The sequence below is a fragment of the Falco peregrinus genome, chromosome 2, assembly GCF_023634155.1.
Source record: "Falco peregrinus isolate bFalPer1 chromosome 2, bFalPer1.pri, whole genome shotgun sequence".
Lineage (NCBI taxonomy): Eukaryota > Metazoa > Chordata > Aves > Falconiformes > Falconidae > Falco > Falco peregrinus.
The window spans coordinates 39699723-39717598 of record NC_073722.1 but is presented as its reverse complement, the minus strand read 5'-3'; the positions used below and the strand labels follow the sequence as shown (position 1 = coordinate 39717598).

General features: G+C 50.6%; 2 protein-coding genes across 3 annotated transcripts; one reads left to right on the top strand and one right to left on the bottom strand.

Moving 5' to 3' along the window:
- Window positions 1–738: 738 nt before the first annotated feature.
- CCT7 (chaperonin containing TCP1 subunit 7) lies at window positions 739–13884 on the bottom strand. Its single transcript, XM_055795693.1, has 12 exons — window positions 13726–13884; window positions 12145–12298; window positions 10582–10688; window positions 10006–10131; window positions 9298–9350; window positions 8114–8285; window positions 6328–6492; window positions 5034–5222; window positions 4313–4410; window positions 3464–3596; window positions 2196–2402; window positions 739–1367 (listed from the first exon to the last, which is right to left on the bottom strand). The coding sequence occupies exons 1-12, from the start codon at window positions 13729–13731 to the stop codon at window positions 1143–1145; spliced, it is 1635 nt and encodes a 544-aa protein (XP_055651668.1). The 5' UTR covers window positions 13732–13884; the 3' UTR covers window positions 739–1142.
- On the top strand, window positions 13857–17525 carry PRADC1 (protease associated domain containing 1). Of its 2 annotated transcripts, none has more exons than XM_013300891.3 (5): window positions 13857–14038; window positions 15155–15255; window positions 15946–16055; window positions 16499–16666; window positions 16937–17525. In XM_013300891.3, the coding sequence occupies exons 1-5, from the start codon at window positions 13864–13866 to the stop codon at window positions 17055–17057; spliced, it is 675 nt and encodes a 224-aa protein (XP_013156345.3). In that variant the 5' UTR covers window positions 13857–13863; the 3' UTR covers window positions 17058–17525. The 2 variants fall into 2 exon arrangements, with proteins under 2 accessions (XP_013156345.3, XP_055651671.1); XM_055795696.1 differs by lacking the exon at window positions 13857–14038 and adding an exon at window positions 14170–14311.
- The last annotated feature ends 351 nt before the right edge of the window (window positions 17526–17876 follow it).

The following is a 17876-nucleotide window of genomic DNA, read 5'->3' as shown; positions in this document are numbered from 1 at the left end:
GTGATGAATATTCCAGGGAAACACAAAGAAAAAAACCAAACAAAACCTCCAGCCAGGCAGAAGGAAACACTGTCCTCTGTGACAGAACATGCCTCGAATACCTGCACAGAGGGACACAGGATCAGCCCCCACCAGCCCTGCTGTTATCCCTCCCCAGCCGCAGAGCAGTGTTCTCCCATGGTGTTTTCACATTTAAATGCCACCACTAAGAAACACAAAGAGGGCTTTTACACAGAAGCTGTAACTGTACTCACGTTTCACTACAACCGCTCACATGCTGCCAAAACACGCTTCAGCCACGAGGAACAGCCACAAGGGTCTCGTTACGGGACACATCGGCTGCCTCGACGCCTCTAACAGGGCTGGCAGTGGCTGTCGCGTGGCAGCACTTTATGAACGGGGCAGAAGTAACACATTTTGTGGTGTAATGGACCATCAACTCACCTAATTAAATGAGAGCTGCCGCCCTGAACTGCCTTCCAGGAAGCGAGAGGAGAGTTGTAAATGGCCCATTAAACAAAAGCAAGTAGAAATGTCACTGAGCAGTATCGGAGAGGGGTAACGCACAGAGGCAATCTGTCTCAGGGCTGGGGCATGCTCAGAGCCAGTCCTGCTTCCCAGCACAGCGCCTGCTTTTAAACAGGGCAAAAACCAGTTTAAAAGGTTAATCCAACTCTTAACCACAAGCTACCACCCTGCAGAGTGAAGCAAGCGGCAGAAAACAGAGGAACAACCCAGTTTGCCACCGAAAGAAAGTCACTTTTTTATTGTGTTTGAGCCTGGGTTCAAAACCCCCAGCAGGGGGGGGGGAGGAGGGGGAAGTATAAATATGAACAAACCCCACACTCGCTGCACTGCCTGCCAGCATTGAAGAGGGCTCCGCTCACACAGCTTCCAAGCGGAAGGACAAGGCGAGCCTAAGGGGATCAGTGCTGTGTAGGAAATGTTGGGGCAGGACACCTCGCAGGAGGCTGCCGCTACCGAGGCCAAGATTTACTCTAATTAAACAAGGCCAGTGGTTGCCTGTAAGCCCTCAAAACGACCATCTGGTAAACAGCCCGTTAATTAAACTAGAAATCAATTCTTTTTCACAATGGAGGAGAGCGCCAGCCCCTGTCACAACACTGACGGGGAGCGGGGTTTCAGTGGTTGTGGGGCCTGCCTCGCCCCCGGCCCCGTCCACTGGGCGCAGCGTCTACGGTGGAACGGGGGTTCTTGATGGTTTCGTCCACTGAGACAATAAGGCAGGCGGCCTCCGAGGCTGCCGTCAGCGCATTAATGCGCACGATGGCTGGCTCCCACACACAGGCCTCGAAGTTATCGGCAATGTCCTCGTTGTTGACATCCACACCATACCACATACCTCCCTGGTGGGAGAGAAGCAGAGACAAACATTCAGGGAGAGGCAGCGACTGGACCTTGCTGAATGAAGAATACTCGAGGGAAACACAAAGAAAAATAAAAAACCAAAAAGCCTTTGTTGTCAGCAAACAGCGCCAGTGAAGCCTTGTAAAACAGGAGGCATGCTCCATTTCAGACAGAAGCTGTAGACGCCTTACAGGACTGACTTCCACTGCACTGCTGTCTTGCTCCCCCACCCACAGCCCTAGTTTTTGCAGCCCAAGATACAGCCGCACATTTTGGGGCATTCCCCCTAACCCCACAATCATCAGAAGGGCAACACATGGTGGGAGTGACTCCCTCCAAAGCAGCAGAAGCAGAGAGAAGCCAAGGGGCCACCTCTAACTGCCTGAATCAGGACTGCACGTGCATGCACATGCGTGCCACTCAAGACCCAAAATGATCAGCGGTCAGGACCTTCAGTCTGCAGCTCCTCAGGCAAACACGTGGCTCAGCCAACTTCTGTACTCTAATCACTTTAATGTTTAATATAGAAGCCTCGCTCCTGACAAACAATGCATTTTTAAAAAGCAAATCAGAACTCCCAGCTATAGAAGTCACCCGACAGCCGTGATCAAAGGGAAAACCAGATCACCTCCTTTTATAGAAAACTGCACCAAGCCCATACTTGATCCAAAAAACAAAATGCTGCATGCAATCAAAGAGGACACAAGCCTAACACGGGCTTAGCTGAACTGAGCCTGACTGATCCAGGCTCAAGAAATATAAAGAAAAGAAATCACACACACTACCGGTTCACACATGCAGCCCTCGGCTCAAAAGTGGGCACCAACCTGCGCGTGCTTGGCTCGGAGCTTGTTCAGTATGTTCGTGGCATCAAAGCCAGCGTTGTCACAGAGTTGACGGGGAATGATCTCGAGGGCTTTAGCATAAGCACCTATCAGCAGCTGCTGCTTGCCTGGAATGGTCCTGGAATAGTCCCGGAGGTATTTGGAAAGCTCCATCTCTATCGCGCCACCACCAGCAACCACCGAGTCATTCTGAAAGAAAAGGAGACGCTCTCACTGCAAGGGGAAAAGCAGCAAAACCTCCTCTCCTGCGACTGCTGCACATCAGGGTGGTGCAGACACACTAGACCCAGGGGAATCTACAGCCCAGGCTGCTGCCATCCCTGGGGGCACCTGCCAGCTTTGCCAGGAGCTTCCAAAACAGGTCACAAACCTCGAGTGGCAGCTACCTGCAGCTCTCCCCAGCTACACACAAGATAAAGGGATGGTCTGAAGACACCATACCAGGGGAGGGAGGGGAGGGAAGACCACACTCTCCTTGTGCTGGGCACATTTCCCTCTTTTCTTTTTTTTTTTTTTCCAGTAGGGAGATCAGGATGTTCTTTCTAGAAGCAAAACAGCTCCAAAAAATCCTGGCATGCTTCTTCCTATCCCCTCAGGGCACTCGGCCTCAAAGCTGTTTTTAACTAGAAAACACCACTTTAACACATTATTATGCATAACCCAGAAACACCTGCAGACAGGCGGCATCTATCACACAGGACCAGCAACTCCACAAGCAGAGCACACACATTCATACCAGCATCAGACTTCCCTCTCAGTGCTCCCAGCCTACTACCTTCACAGCCAGGGGACAGCTACCCCCTCAGACTGGGCACCAAGAGAGGGAACAAGTGGCTTTAATGGGCACTGACACGCATGCATGCCATCGAGACGAAATCAGTCCTGCTATTCAAATCTACCACAGATTTACCCAACGCACCCAGACTGCGTTCCCTTTAGGATGGGGGTGTTTCCAGAACATGCCACAACCCAGCAAGCCCAAGTTACAGCTGTACTGAAGAGAAAGCCAAAACCCAGGCGTGCCTGAAAAGCATCTGGCAACATTGCAGAGAGAACGCTGCTTTGGCTGAGGAACAGCACTTGAGTTAATCAATCAGATGCTGGCCGTCTGCGCTGAGGTCCTAGTCTCTCCATGGAGACCTTAGTCAAATGCTGGCATGTGAAAAGGTTTCTAGGAGTTACAGCTGTGCCAGGTCTGATCAATAAACCTCCCTGCTGGTTTGGCACTGGGAATCTCCACTGGTCCTTACCTTGATTGCTCTCCTGACTATCATGATAGCATCATGCAGGGACCGTTCCGTCTCTTCCATGAACTGCTCTGCACCCCCTCGCAGGATTATCGTGCAAGTCTTTGCCTTTGGGCAGCCTGTGAAGAAGTTGTACCTGCCAATGGCACAATGCAAGAAAGATTACAGCAACAGAGAAGCAGGGCTGCTGCTGAACAGGCTTTGCACCAATATGACAGTATGGGAACAGACAAGCTCTTTACAAGCCTGACGTGTGACTGAAGCCATTTCACCCTACGCAGAACCCCTATCAGATCTTGAACTAAGAAGGAGCAGAGCCAGGCAACACACAAGTGAAATTTAAGCTGACCCAGGAAAATCCACTCTCTTCCAGTTGCTAAGGCTTTGCCCCAAACCCATGTTCTCATTTTCACTTGGCAGGAACAGAGCAGATATTAGCAGACAGCTCCAAAGAGGATTTCTCCTCTAGCGACGGGAAGAACCCCATTATATTGTACCCAGCCTCACTTCCGCTGATAGTCAAGTGTCACTGTGGGATATCAGACGAGTGCCACAATCAACCTCAAAAGGCACTGCTTTTAAGTTACAAGTGAAAGAATACCACTATGCTTTCTACAAGGCACTAGGGAATAATAAATATGTATTTTTAAAAGCATATAAAAGAGGTAAGATTTCAGTGAAAGCTTACTCCTGTGCCCCCCCTCAGACTCATAAAAAGCAGGAGTAACACAATCTTGTTTTCACACCATCACCTTGAGAGATACTCAAACTGCCAGTGCTTAGAACTCAACTTTTCAAACTAATACCAGAGCGCTTACACAGGACTACAGGTTCACAGCTGGTGTTACTTACCTCTCTCCTCCAATCTGAGTCTCCTCAAAGAGCTCGCATCGGCCCAGGACATCATCCGATAGGGCATTGACACTGGTCTGAATGGAACCACCACAGGCCTGCACAGGAAGGAGATAAAGCACAGCATTACCAACCCTGACAAACAAGACAAATTTCCCCAGCAGGCTCCCACTCTTCAGAGACAGTCCAGTCTGTTAGCTGATGCAAAAACCACCCTGCAAGCCAGATTCAGGGAAAAAAAATCCTCTTCTACTTCCCCTCCCATCTCACACATCTAGCCAGGCTACCAACACGAGAAATAATCCTCAACAGCAAAATAAGATTAAGGTTCTTTTAAGTGCTGACTCACAGGCTCTAGAGTCCAACAGCTACACAAAGCAAGCTTAGGAAAAATCCACTCACAAAGGAACAGTCAAGAAGTAGGGAAAATAAACCCCCTACCGATGCAATGTACAGACCCCAATATGTCACAACAGCAGAGAAACAAAAAAAGCAGTGCAGATACAATTAGTGTGTGATTGTTCATTCCATCAAGGCACAGCTTCATCAGTATATGGCAGCTCTACCCAATAACTGCACTGGCAAAAATTATGCCATTTTAATTTTAAGTCTTTGTTAGGAACACTATGTTCAGTCATCAGTCACTGCCCTGTTTTGGGAACAACCAGCTGGGCACTGTTAAAACTAAATCAGAAGTCTGTTCCAAAACAAGGTAGCTCACCATCATAGTTCGCTTGAGATCTTCTTCTGGGACACGGCCAGCACAAAACATGTCTCTGTCTGCAAAGTACTGGGTAGCCACATCACCGATAGGAAGTTTGGACAGGACAACCTTGGCTCCCGACTTGTGGATTTTGTCTAGTTTGTCATACAAGATGTTCCACTCAGCATCCACAATGGCCTGGTAATCCTAGCAGGGAGAAAAGGGACAACCACTCATGTCATGAAGCACTGCAAATGCCATCCCGCCACCATACCGCAGCACCTGCGAAGGGAGAGCTCTTCTAAAACAACGGCAGTGGTGACACTGCTCCATGCAGCCCTGGCAGACAACTGCTTTCTAAGACTCATAGGTGATTTTAGGTCACCCAATTTTATGCCAAAGAGCCATGTCTTAAAATGCTTCCAGCAGCAGAACTGAGTCAATAAAGGGGCTGGATGAACTGAGAGAGAGAGGCAGCGACAGCTCAAGACAGAACACGAGGAAGAAGGGATTATACTGATGTCCGAGAGGCGCTTACAGAACACGGACGTTGGGGTGGAGAAACTTACAGTATCTATCACAGAGGAAAAACACAGATCCTGAGAAACCTCATGCTTTACCAGCATGCTCAGGTTTCACAAGCCTGTTGTGCTCCAGCTGTCAGTGAAATGCAGCCATAAACAGCTGGGAAATCTTACAAAAGCATGCGGCAACATCACATGCAGCAGCTGACTACAACAGAAAAGACCACCATCTTCACCAAGGCAGAGAGACTAACTGGAAGGGAACAGTTACTAAGATCACAGTGGGGTCAAGACCCCAAAAGCAAAGCCCCCAGAGATCTTTAAATACCACAATTATGCAGCAACCAAATACACGCAACTTTCCAAGAAGCTGTCCCAGAATGACTGTGTTTCATAAAGGTATTTTAACAAGATGGAAAGAGAACTAGTGTCCAAATGGCTACCTTGTTTGCTTAAATACGAAGCGGCTCTTTCAGCATTTAAAGCACTGCTAAATAAGCTTGCCCTGGAAGGCCACTTGTTAGGCATAAAGAAGCCACCCCACAGCCCACAGCTTATCACAGCATAGCAGAGACACAATGACTGAGCAGAAACAGACCCTAAACCTGCTGTAATACGAAGTCTGCCATACCCTTCTCCCAAACGAGGCAGCATAACCCACCAGCTATTTTGGGGGGGGGGGGAAGGACAACCAGAAGGCAATCCAATTTATCCCACCGGCTCTCTCAAGTAGCCACCACATCTTGCAGGCATGAGAAAGCGCGACAAGCTCCCCTTCCGGCTCTTACCTCCACTGTGTTTACTCTGACTTCAGCATTGTCCTTCTCGGCCTTGAGCTCCAGCTCCACGTTCAGCAAGGCTATCTTGGGAGACTGATACTTCTTGGGCTGCATTTCAAACCCAGCATAGGAGAATGTCTTCTTAAAGGCAACTCCAGCCACCAGCTGCGAGTCCTTGAAGACAGGGATTTGTGTTAGGCTCAGCCTCCCAAGGTTTTCTCAACAGGGTTAATAACTCCCACAGGAAACTCCCTGCTTTCAGAGTCCTCATTTACAAAGCATTCACCAACAGCTGTCTCCTTTGATTAACCCACTTTTAGAGAAAACAAGCAGCAAGTATTTTCTTCTCTCTGTTCACAAAATCAGCTTCTATCACTGCCTTTCTACCCCTCAAGACACCGCAGCAGAAGACGCTATACACAATCTGAAGATCAAGGGATGGAGCAATCTGTTCCCTCTCTGATGTCTTTCCCATTTCTACCCTTTGAAGATGGATACTTCTCATTCACAGCCCCACGCTCGGGGTTTGGGGTTGGGCGTTTTTTTTTGCCCTGGTTTGTTTTTCCAAGCTCCATCACCACCTCTGGGATTGTTTTGCAGCAGGACTGCCCTGCCCCACACTGCAGTCCCCTGAAGTTAACTTCTTGACTTCACAGATGGTAGAGGAATCAACATCTACGTCTCCCACTCCAGAAGTATCCAACCACACGGCAGACGTGGCCCTGCCCAGCCACTGCAGCCCAGAGGATCCCTGTCCCTCCTAAACTAGGACAATCACAGACCACCTCTGCTCCAGCTGACAGGGCAAGACAACCCCGGATCTCTCACAAACCCTGGAGAATAGCATGTTAAATTCTTTGCCCCATCCTCATAGGTCTCCAAGGAGACCTACGGCAGAATAAAGGAGTCTAACAGCAGAATACAAGGGTCAAACAACCCTGACCATGGCGAGCTGCTTTTAGCCAGAACGGGAGACACCACCCTCCCCAGGGGACCAATTTCTGCAAGCCTCAGAACACCAGCAGGCCCAGACACCACAAAAACAGATGCTGAATTGTTCCCAATTCACTAAATTAGTTGTCTGGGCAAGATAATAGCATGATTATAATGTCTCTTCTCAAAAAAAAATGCTCATGAGGAGTGTTTACAGACAGTAACAGCCACAGAATAATAATTCAGAGAGACTGTGGTGAGCTTTACTTTCCAGCAGAAGGGTCCCAAGCAATGGGCCAAACCTATACAGGACACAGGCACGAGAGAGCACAGACACACCAGCTGTCCACAGCCCAAGAAAAACTCCCTGCCACATACCTGCATGCAGTCCCAGGCACAACAGGTATATTTCAGCACTGCAGTATAAACCACACAGCCCATCTACCCTGCCCACCACTAGATCAGCTCATTCACAGCATTTTCTTTGCTTTTTCTCCCCCAACCCAGTAGTCAAGCATACAACCAGGACTGTATGGCTATTGGTTCCTATTAACAAAGACTTCCCACACACAAAAAAATTAATTTACAGAGATATAAATTAAATTCGTACCAGTAACAACATTCACTACAGACAGCAGTGAGATAAGAGTGTATTTGGCTCAAAAACCCCAGATTCTCTACCTACAGAAAAGAAATCAAGTCCTACTCACTAAGCTTTTTCCTCACATCAACAGCTTGCTTTTGCTTTGGTAATTCCTGAACAGGCACCATCAACCTGGGCTGCATTTCTGCTAGTCAACTTATCAAAGGAGCCATGATCACCATCTCCTATCCTTTCAGGACAGGCTCCAACAGAACTTACTTCTAAAGCACCTCCTTGCACCTTCTTTATTCCAATCATTTTAAGTTGTAACAAGTCATCTAACATCATGACAGCATCTACAACCATCTTGGAGAAAAACTCCTTGCTCTGGGAGATCAGCTTAGAGCTCAGGGCTGTGGCTGCACACTTCTCGAGCAGGCTTCTCTGTTCACTGCAAGAGATAAAAACAAGGTCTTGTTCACTTGCAGATTCTTTTCACAAGCTCACAGAACATCATGTATGACATGATTAATCCACTCAGGAGAGGCAAAAGATCAGCTCCCTTCTATCCATGTGGAAAGCAAGACACACACATCAAAGCCCAGACTGTCGAAGTACAATTCTGCCTATCTGAGCCCAAGTACTGACCAGGTCGGCTGGCTACTAGACACCACAAGCCTGAGCAAAACAGCAGGGCTCAGCATCATCTCCTTCAACCAAAGGCAGTAAGAAGTTTCTGAAATCCTCTGAAGGTGGCATCTTCTAAGTATTAACTCAGGTAACATGCCACAACAGAGTGGATGACACAAGGGACACTAGGGAAATATGGCTCCAGCTCCCAGGCTCTTACCACCCGAGTTACTGCTGACCATGAGAACTGCTGTATTTCACATCACAGGACAGTGGGAAGGATATTATGATTTAAGATGGTTATGCAGTTGAACTTGAAATTTTACTGCAGGTATTAGTAAGGTCAGATCAAGCAGACAAGAGCTTAAAATGCAGGGAGAAAACGAACTCTAGCATTCTCCCCTCAGATGAAGGGATCATTTCCTTACTGCTATTAGCTGTCTAAGTTCACGTATTCAACAGCTAAGAAGCGATCCGATTTTCAGAGAAGCACTGAGCATTCAATACTGCCACCAATTACAGCAAAAGCCGTAAATCACCACCACCACTGGAAATAAAGGAATCAGGCCGCTTATTTTGGTACCTAGCTTCCTCCATGTGCACTGGAAGACACTGACCTACATACTTCAGTGCAGCCCAAGTGATGGCATGGCATCTCCCCCAGAGGAGCAGGAAATTCCAAAAAATTCAACAATAAACCTGGTGTGAGGCTGTAGCTGTTTGGCCTGACCTCGAGACCTCAGCCAGAGCCAAAGTATAAGTCAGAAACACCCTCACACCAGCTACCTGAAGCCCAGCTACACGCAACCAGGTTGTTTGTAAGGGAAACTTACTCTTTATCTTCCTTCTTCACTGCAACAGCAATGTCTTTTATCTTGTTTACAGCCTGTCAAAACACAAGCCAACAGCTGGATTAATGATTCATGCACTTAAGCTGACAAGATCTCCAACTTCGCTTTGTATTTTATGTCATCTTCTATTTCCTACTTCAACATCACTTGAAGTTTCAGGCATTTAAGCTATTCCACCCCTTCTACCACAGTAATTCTAAGAAACACACCAGCATAGAGGACTGGGAAGAGGCTCAGAGCTGCTCCGCAGTTTTAAGCTGAGAACTGGGGAACCAAAGGGCTGTTGAGGGAGTTAACCTCCTGAGAAGATTCAGTTTAATGGAACTGATGGGTGTCATTAGATGTAAGGTTTCCTAAGCATCAGTAAATTACAAGAGAATGGGAAACAATTTTTCTCATTTATTTATTCTTTCTTGGAAAAAACACAAAGCAATAGCACTCCAGAGGTACTAACCGCTAATAACAGCTCACTGACACCAGAAAAGGCAGCTGATGTTTGCAGTAGGATGACATGAGATCACTACTGTCACTCCCCACGCCCATTCATTACTGAGTTCTGCCTGGAAGTGTGTTATTTTCCCTCTTTGGCACAGACCTCCTCTCCCCAGACACTGTGGAGGAGCCCAATACAACCCTCAGCTCTGCAGCAGCAGCTGAGCCCTCCCTCAGCTATAAGCAGCGCCACCTTACCAGCTGCGTCGCCGTGCGGAAGGCGCGGATGATGATTTGAGGATGGAGGCCTTCCTCCACATAGGGTTTCACTTGTTTCAGGAACTCTGCAGCAAGCAGAGTTACAGACGTGGTACCATCACCAACCTGCATGGAGAGGAAACGCTCTGTCATCCACACACTGCAGGGCCACCATGACAGCAGCTTCATAAACCACACAAGGGCTTCCAGAGAAAAACAGATTTTGTAATTTTCTCCGCTCACAGATTTGCACTTGAATTCTTCAGTGATTAAGAAGAGCTGGGTTCACACTACATCCCATTTGAGCACAAAGTCTCCATTTCCCAGTCACCTATGTTCATAAAACATGAACTTTGTATCTTTGAGGTTTCCAACTACCCATCAGATCTAGCTGAAACAGTGTATGAGACCTGAAAGTTACCACAGAAGAGAAGGCATCAATGAAGAAACCAGCATAAATGCCAGCACTCCCCAAGCAATTCCCATCAGTTAACACAAAGCCCACAGAATCACCACCGCGAGGCAAGCTTGCTGCTGCATGTTATGCTTCTGACCGCAGCCAGGTTACCCTCCTACCTCTGCATCTTGAGATTTGGCAATGTCCACTAACGTCTTTGCAGCCGGATGGACAACATCAAGGAGCTTCAGGATAGTGGCACCATCGTTAGAGATCGTGGCTTTGCCTAGGATTGATGCAGAAAAGGAAGTCAAGCTCAACTGCTGCGAGTAAAGCCCTGTCACTGTGAAAGGGCACCCAACATGCAAGGGAGCTCCTCAGACCTCAGGGAGACATTAATACGATAGTAATTTCAGAGCAGCCAGTCTCACTGTGCTTCACCATTTCGCCTTTCAGGTCAAATGTGGCCTCAACCCATTACTGCACTACAGAGCATCCCAATCAAGCACCGGTCCTGCATCGTTGTGATTTCCGTCATGTCTAAACAACCACAGGATCTCACTCCGAATTTCCACTTAACAGTAATTTTTCTTCAGCTAAATGACTTGTGTTTATCTCCTACGTGATTTGAAACATGATCACCACAATATTTTAATGCACTCCTACAGCCAGACGCACAACTACAAATTGGCTGAAAAGGAAAGTGAAGTGATCACCTTCATGGGTAAGGGTGTTTCACAGAGGGTGTCTCAGCAGGTACCTCCATTCCCTATCAACAGCATCTTTTTAGTCCATTTTTGGAGCAGATTAAGTGAAGTTAGTCTGAGTGCAGAAAAACTCTCGGCATCAATTAATAGGAGCTTTAAATTCATTTGTCTCTTACTTCTCAATAGCCTCTCCAGACAGACATAACCAGATATTCTAGTCTGACACTCACATGAAGAAAAAGACTAGAAATCAATCATACCAGTTATTAGGTGAATTTAAATCTAATGATCCTTTTTAATAAAAGTTATTACAGTTCCCATTTGTAAAAACTATTTAAAGACAGTACTAAGACCTTCCACCCCACCCTCCAGTAACACCAACTGTAAAAAGTAACAAATAATACACTAGTTTGGTGACTTCATACAAGTCTTTTCAGAGTAGGGGCAAGCCTCACCACTAAATCACACCCAAAAAAAAAAAAAGTCTACCCAGTAACATCCACTGACCTCACACTCAGCCACAACAAGTGCCGAGTAACTCCACAGATATGAGCCTCATTTAAAAAAATAAAATAACACAGATGGTTGGGATACCTGAAGACCAGGCTCTGGTCTTTCCTGAAACACACTGTTTCTCCTTTCTGGGGTGGACTCTCTTGTATCTAGTCCCACTAACCCTGGATCTACTCGATCTCAAAACAAAGGCCACAGCTGCTTTAATTCAGGCTAGTAGGCAACAAACACGGACTTCCTCAGGTAGGTCTGACAATTATCTTCTCTGCAACAGTGGAAGCCAGAGCCAAGGTATGAAACTGAACATTGAGACATAACCTGAACCTCTATCATGAGAGTTAAGTTTAGTATGGAGTGAGGAAGTTCAAGTCTGCATATATGCAAAAACTGGGTTTAATTGATACGACCATATATCAATTAAGTATGTAAATATGTACGCTGCCAGCATGCGCTACACTTAAGAGATTATTTTTCCAAGTCACGTTTCTACATAGCTGTGGAATGTCACTGCCCAGTGCTTACCCCGGTCATCCACGATGAGCTTGTCCATGCCCCGAGGTCCCAGGGTAGTGCGTACTGCTTCTGCGATAACCTGGCAGGCATTGATGTTGCTGACAAGCTGAGGGATCCCCTGTGAGGTATCCGTCCCCTCCTTCAGCAGGATAACCGGCGTTGGCTGAAGAGAGAACCCACAGAAAAGTCATTACTCTGATCCAAACAGCCTGCAGGCAACCTGGAGCTAACTCCTCATACAGTGCAGCAAGCTACAATCATGCAAAAAAGACTAAGACCAAAACCTCCAGCCTCTTTAACATTCTTCTGACTTGACACAATCCGGCCACCTTCCATCTCTCGCTGCTTCCACAGTGTAACTGGAATTCACCCAACTGTCCCCAGTAAACGCTCTGGGACATAACAGTCCCAAAATCAGTGGCTTCCCCTGTACAGCATAGCCCAGCAAAGTTCTGATTCTGGTGCTAGACTGGAGAAGACAGTACATGTAGTAGTTACTAAGACCGCAGAGAACTGCAGGAACGCTGTGCCTGAATCAGCGACTTTTTTTTTATTACAGCACCAGCAAGATGTCCAGCAGAACAGGCACAAAGGCCTTTTGCCTGTCACACCTCAAATCGGTGTCCCAGCTGCCCCAAGGATGGCAACTGTTGAAAGATGCTGTCACAGAGAAGATGAAGTAGACCAGCACAATTTAAGGGATTACTCCTGTCTGACAGTAAACTGTGCTGGAGATAGCTTAGAGGATATCAAGATGCCAGAGCAGACAAAAGCTTCTCACTGCTCTGAGAGCACACCAGCCCTTTTCAGAAAGCAAACCAAAGATGCATTCCAGGCAAAGCTCAAACAAAGTTTCAACACAGCCAATGGTTGCAAGGTTTTAAACAGTTTTAAACAGCCACCTGTGGGCAGACAGCAAAATTATACGACTGTTGCACAATAAGACTGACAAGGCTGGGGCCAAGGGTCTGATGTGTGAGTAGAAGAGGGGGGTGAGGATCACAGCCAAGGCTCTCTAAATCCTGGCAAGATTCTGTGAAAGAAAACGTACCAGATTCTTCCACATCCACCAGAGCTAAGACAGTAACGGAACGCAAACGCTTGCACCCCCAAGAAAAGCAAGGCTTTTGTGCCACAGCCTACCTGCTCCCGAGCAACAGCAACGGGGCTCGGAGCTGGGGAGCGCCGCAGCCCAGGGGGACCCGCAAAGGAGGGAGGAGCTGGGCCGGGCGGCCGAGGGAACGCAGCTATGAGGCTGGGGCGGAGGCCGCGGGCCGGGGCCCCGGCAGCCCCACGCACCGGGCTGCAGGCCTACAACTCCCAGCACGCACCGCTCCCACCCAGACCCTCCCCACCGGGCCCAGGAGCCCAGCAGGAACGGGGGGCCGACCTGCCCCCCCCACCCCGGCTAGCGGCAGGCCTCTGCGACAAGGCGGCCTCTGCCATCCGCACCCCTCCACCGACCCAAGCGCGCCCCAGCCCCTCCACAGCCCCGCCAAACAAGGCCCCTGGAGCGTAGCGGAGCCCCGGCAAGCCGCGCCCAGGCAGCGAGGCGCGGCAGCGGCGACGATGGCGGCGGATGACACTCACCATCATCCCGGCGGCGCTCCTCACGCTCGCTGCCCGCGTCTCAGACAGACCCCACCCCACAATGCACTGCGCCCGCCGAGAAGCTTCCCCGCGGCCGGAAGGGAAGGGAAGCTAGGCCACCACTTCCGGCCGCTATCTATGGTACGGGCGGACAGAGCGGCTCCGGCGACCGCCCCTCCCTCCCGAACAGCCATAGAGAGGCAGGGAGTCCAAACCGGCCTGGGAAAACGGCTCGCTGTTTGCCGGACAAGGCAGCGGGCACAAGGCCGGAGGCGAGCAGGGCTGGAGAGTGGAGCTTTACGTGGCAGAGCTGGTGAGGGGACACCGGGGCCCCACCGCTGACACCGTGCTGACAGGGCCGGAGAGCGCAGCGCTGGCCCCAGGCCGCGCAGGCCTCCGTGCCGGGCCTCCCGGTCTCTCAGGAGATTGATGGCAGCGTGAACCAATAGAAAGGCGCGGGGCGGGAGCGCCGCCAATGGGCGCGGGGCGGGGGCGCGCTGGGCGGGGCGCTGGGCGGTGCCGGGCGCAGCCATGCTCTGCCGCTCGCTCTGGCTCTGCCTCTGCCTCTGCTCCTGCCCGGCCCGCGGTGAGTGCAAGCGGCCGGCCCGGCCCCTCTTCCCCTCGCACACCGGCCTGGCTGCCTTTCCCCTCTGTACACCCCGATCCGGGTGCATTTCCCTTTCCTGCACCCCAGTCCGGGTGCATTTCCCTTGATGCACCCCGACCTAATTGCATTTCCCCATCCAGCGCACGCGTTCTGGGTGCATTTCCCCTCCGTGCACAGACAGTAAGGTGCCTGTCCCCTCTCTGCACCCTGGCCCTGCTGCATTTTTCCCCCCCTGCACCCCAATCCGAGTCCATTTCCCCTCGGTGCAGCCCGGCCCCGATGCATTTCCCCCTCCAGCACCCCAGTCCGGGTGTATTTCCCCTCTGTGCACCTTGGCACCACTGCATTTCCCCACTCCAGCACCCCAATCCGGGTGCATTTCCCCTTAGTACACCCCAGCCCCGTTGCATTTCCCCCTCCAGCACCCCAGTCTGGGTGCATTTTGCCTTGGTGCACCCCATCCCCATGGCATTTCCCCCCCAGCACCCCATCCCGGGTGCATTTCTTTTCAAGGTGCCCCTGCCCTGAGATGGTGTTTCCCTGCTGCGCCTCTCAATCTGTGTGCATGTCATCCCTATTGCCTCTGCGGTCCGGCTGTGTTTTCCCCTTCCCCTTGTGCACCTCAGTCCCCGTGCCTTTTCCCCCATCTCTGTGCTCCTGGGTGCTGGTGCATCTCCCCTCGCAGAGCTCCAGGGCCTGGCCAGGAGGGTGTGTTCCCTTCAGCGTGGTGCAGTTCAGGAGCCATAGCTGGGTATTTTCCCATTTTTCAGGAATTTCCCCTTTTGTTTTCTCTGCCTCTCACCTCTCTCCATGCACACACAGGTTTACGCCTCCATGAATACTTATATTTCCAAGTGCTGAGCCCCGGAGACATCCGCTACATCTTCACTGCCACTCCAGCCAAGGATTTTGGTGGTGTGTTTGTAAGTATTAAGAACTGAATCTGTCAGTTTGCGTCCCTCCATCCTAATATTTCTCCATTGCAGGGCCCAGTCATTTGAACCTTTTCTAAAAATGGAGACAATTATTCTTCCATGAGTCTGCCCTTATGAAGGAGGCACGTGCTGGTCGCTGCCTTCAGCCTCAGCAGGCTTTCAGAGGGGGAGTGTGGCCCCTGTGTGTTCAGGGAGCCCTGGTCTTTCCTCCTCCAAGAGCTGAGACAGGCACAGCCCCAGGATGGCTGGGCTGAGATAAATCGACTGCTCTGCAGATGTAAGACCTTTCCCTCAATAAACCCGGAGTCAGGATGTGGGTGCAGGAGCAGATCTGCTAGGAAGCATGTGGGACATCAAGGACCAGAGGAAAAGACACTTTCTGGCTCTGCACACGTTCCCCAGGAGCACTTGTATGGGTGGATGGTGCCGTGCCTTTGTTTCCCCTCCCCATGGTGGCAGCAAGATATAGGCGAGCTGGTGAGTGAGGTCAGGATGGCTCTGCAGGGGCTGGAATGGGGCAACCAGCCTCCCTGCCCCTGGGAGCCCTAGATCTCCCCAAAAGCACACCCCGCACAGAGACGAGCAGGGCACGGGACAGCAGGGACAGCTGCGGAGGGGCTGGGGGTGGGAAACAGCCCTGATCACCCCCCTTGCTCACCCCTGCCTGTCTCCTTGGAGAACACAAGGTACGACCAGATCCACCTGGTCCCGGCGGATCCCCCTGAAGCCTGCGGAGAGCTGAATAATGGTGTCTTCATCCAGGACCAGATCGCCTTGGTGGAGAGGGGGTATGTCTGGCGCCACGGGAGTGTTTGAGGGGGACCCTTGGGCAGGAGGGGAGCTGCCAGTGGCACAGAGGGTGACAGTGCCATGGCTACATTTTACTGTCACCTCCAGCTTCTTCCTGTGACTTATGCCACGTGGGTATATGAGGAAAACGCGAGGGTGTTCCCACCCCAGATTGTTCCATGTTGCATCTCTTAGAAACAGCCTGTGCTAAGGTGGAAAAAAACCCTATTTGATTTTATATTTATTTAGGAGAAAATGGCTGAGTGTGGGCAGCCGCTGCCTAAAATACAGACTCAAAGAGGAGCAGGGTTTGGGGGAGGCGTGGGGCCAGGGAGACAGCCCCTGCTTTGGGCATCTGCAGGCAAGCTCTGGCGCTTGCAGGTTTCGTACCTGCCGAGGATCTGCCTGTGGTCACCCAGGGTTTTATCACTCTCTGCCCCAGGGGTTGCTCATTCCTGTCGAAGACACGAGTGATCCAGGAGCATGGAGGGCGGGCAGTGATCATCGCAGATAACGCCTATGATAACGACAGCTTCTACATCGAGATGATCCAGGACAGCACCAGGCGGACAGCCGACATCCCCGCACTTTTCCTGCTGGGCAGGGATGGGTAGGTGCCTTGGCCAAGGGACATCTCATCTTCGCAGGTGCAGAATGTCTCACAGGAAGGGCCAAGCAACAGCCTTGTTCCCACAAACAGGGAGGTCCCAGTGATCAGCATGTCCTAGCTGAGCTTTATGAGCCAAATTTTTAGTGGATTCAGTCATAATTAATCCACAGAGTTTCTCTTTGAGCTGGTTTATGGTTTATGCTCACATCTGGGCTCTGCTCTCCCAACTCCAGTGGCTCAGGCACACTTGTCGCCTCTTTGTCCTTCCAGGTACATGATCAGACGCTCGCTGGAGCAGCACGGGCTCCCCTGGGCCATCATCTCCATTCCCGTCAACGTCACCAGCATCCCCACGTACGAAATGATGCAGCCCCCCTGGACCTTCTGGTAGCAGTGGGGGGCTGCAGCGGATCAAGGACTTCTCGGTGGATCCCAGGAGCTTGCCCCGGGGACCAGGTTTGAGGAAAAGGATCCCAACGAACTCAAGAGATCCTACCACACAGCCTCACCCGATTCAGCAACAGGGAGATCTCTGCTGCCACCGGCATGTGGCTGAAGGGCAAACACCAGTGCCAGCAGTGGGAACTCTGAGCCTGGCACCGACCACTCTTTGTAGTGACTTTCTGGAGGGAGGCGATGGCCCGGACCAGGCCAGCACTTCCCCAAGAAACATTTTAACAATGTGTAAGATGCCACCAGTAATTACTGCTGCTAATTTAGAAGGATGCAGGAGTGGTGCAGTCTGACAGAGAGGGGAGGGAGAGTGAGATACAGGCTTGGTCTCTACTAGCAGGACTCGCCCAACATCTGTATTTTTGTCTGAGTTAATGAAGTCTGAACAAGTTTTAGAGAAAGGGAAGTTTCTCTTATTTTTTTCCAGCAGTCGGGATGAAGGGACAAATCTCATCCCCCCAATTTTCCTAGGAAACTTCCCAAGGTGCCTTCTGCAAACGGGGGCCAGGCTCACATCAGGGCCCTGTGCGACACAGATCAGTCATGCACTGGGGCAGAAACAGCCCCACGGGACAACATAGCGTCCAGCACCCATCCCCAAGGGGGGACTGGTCACAGATCCAGAGCCCAAACATCAGCAGGCACCTATTCTCTCATCCCCAGATCTCTGTGTCCCCACCGGGACCAGCCTCTGGAGTGTAGCCCTCATCTCTGCACTCACTAGCCTCCAGTTTACCAGTACAAACAACACAGCCCT

Coding starts and splice junctions, on each gene's coding strand:
- PRADC1 (XM_013300891.3), top strand. CDS start 13,864: ATGGTACGGGCGGACAGAGCGGCTCCGGCGACCGCCCCTCCCTCCCGA. Junction 15,256..15,945: donor AGGATTTTGGTGGTGTGTTT/GTAAGTATTAAG, acceptor GTCTCCTTGGAG/AACACAAGGTACGACCAGAT. Junction 16,056..16,498: donor ATCGCCTTGGTGGAGAGGGG/GTATGTCTGGCG, acceptor TCTCTGCCCCAG/GGGTTGCTCATTCCTGTCGA.
- CCT7 (XM_055795693.1), bottom strand. Junction 3,597..4,312: donor ACTCAGATTGGAGGAGAGAG/GTAAGTAACACC, acceptor TGCCATTGGCAG/GTACAACTTCTTCACAGGCT. Junction 2,403..3,463: donor TAGTCAGGAGAGCAATCAAG/GTAAGGACCAGT, acceptor CTTTTCTTTCAG/AATGACTCGGTGGTTGCTGG.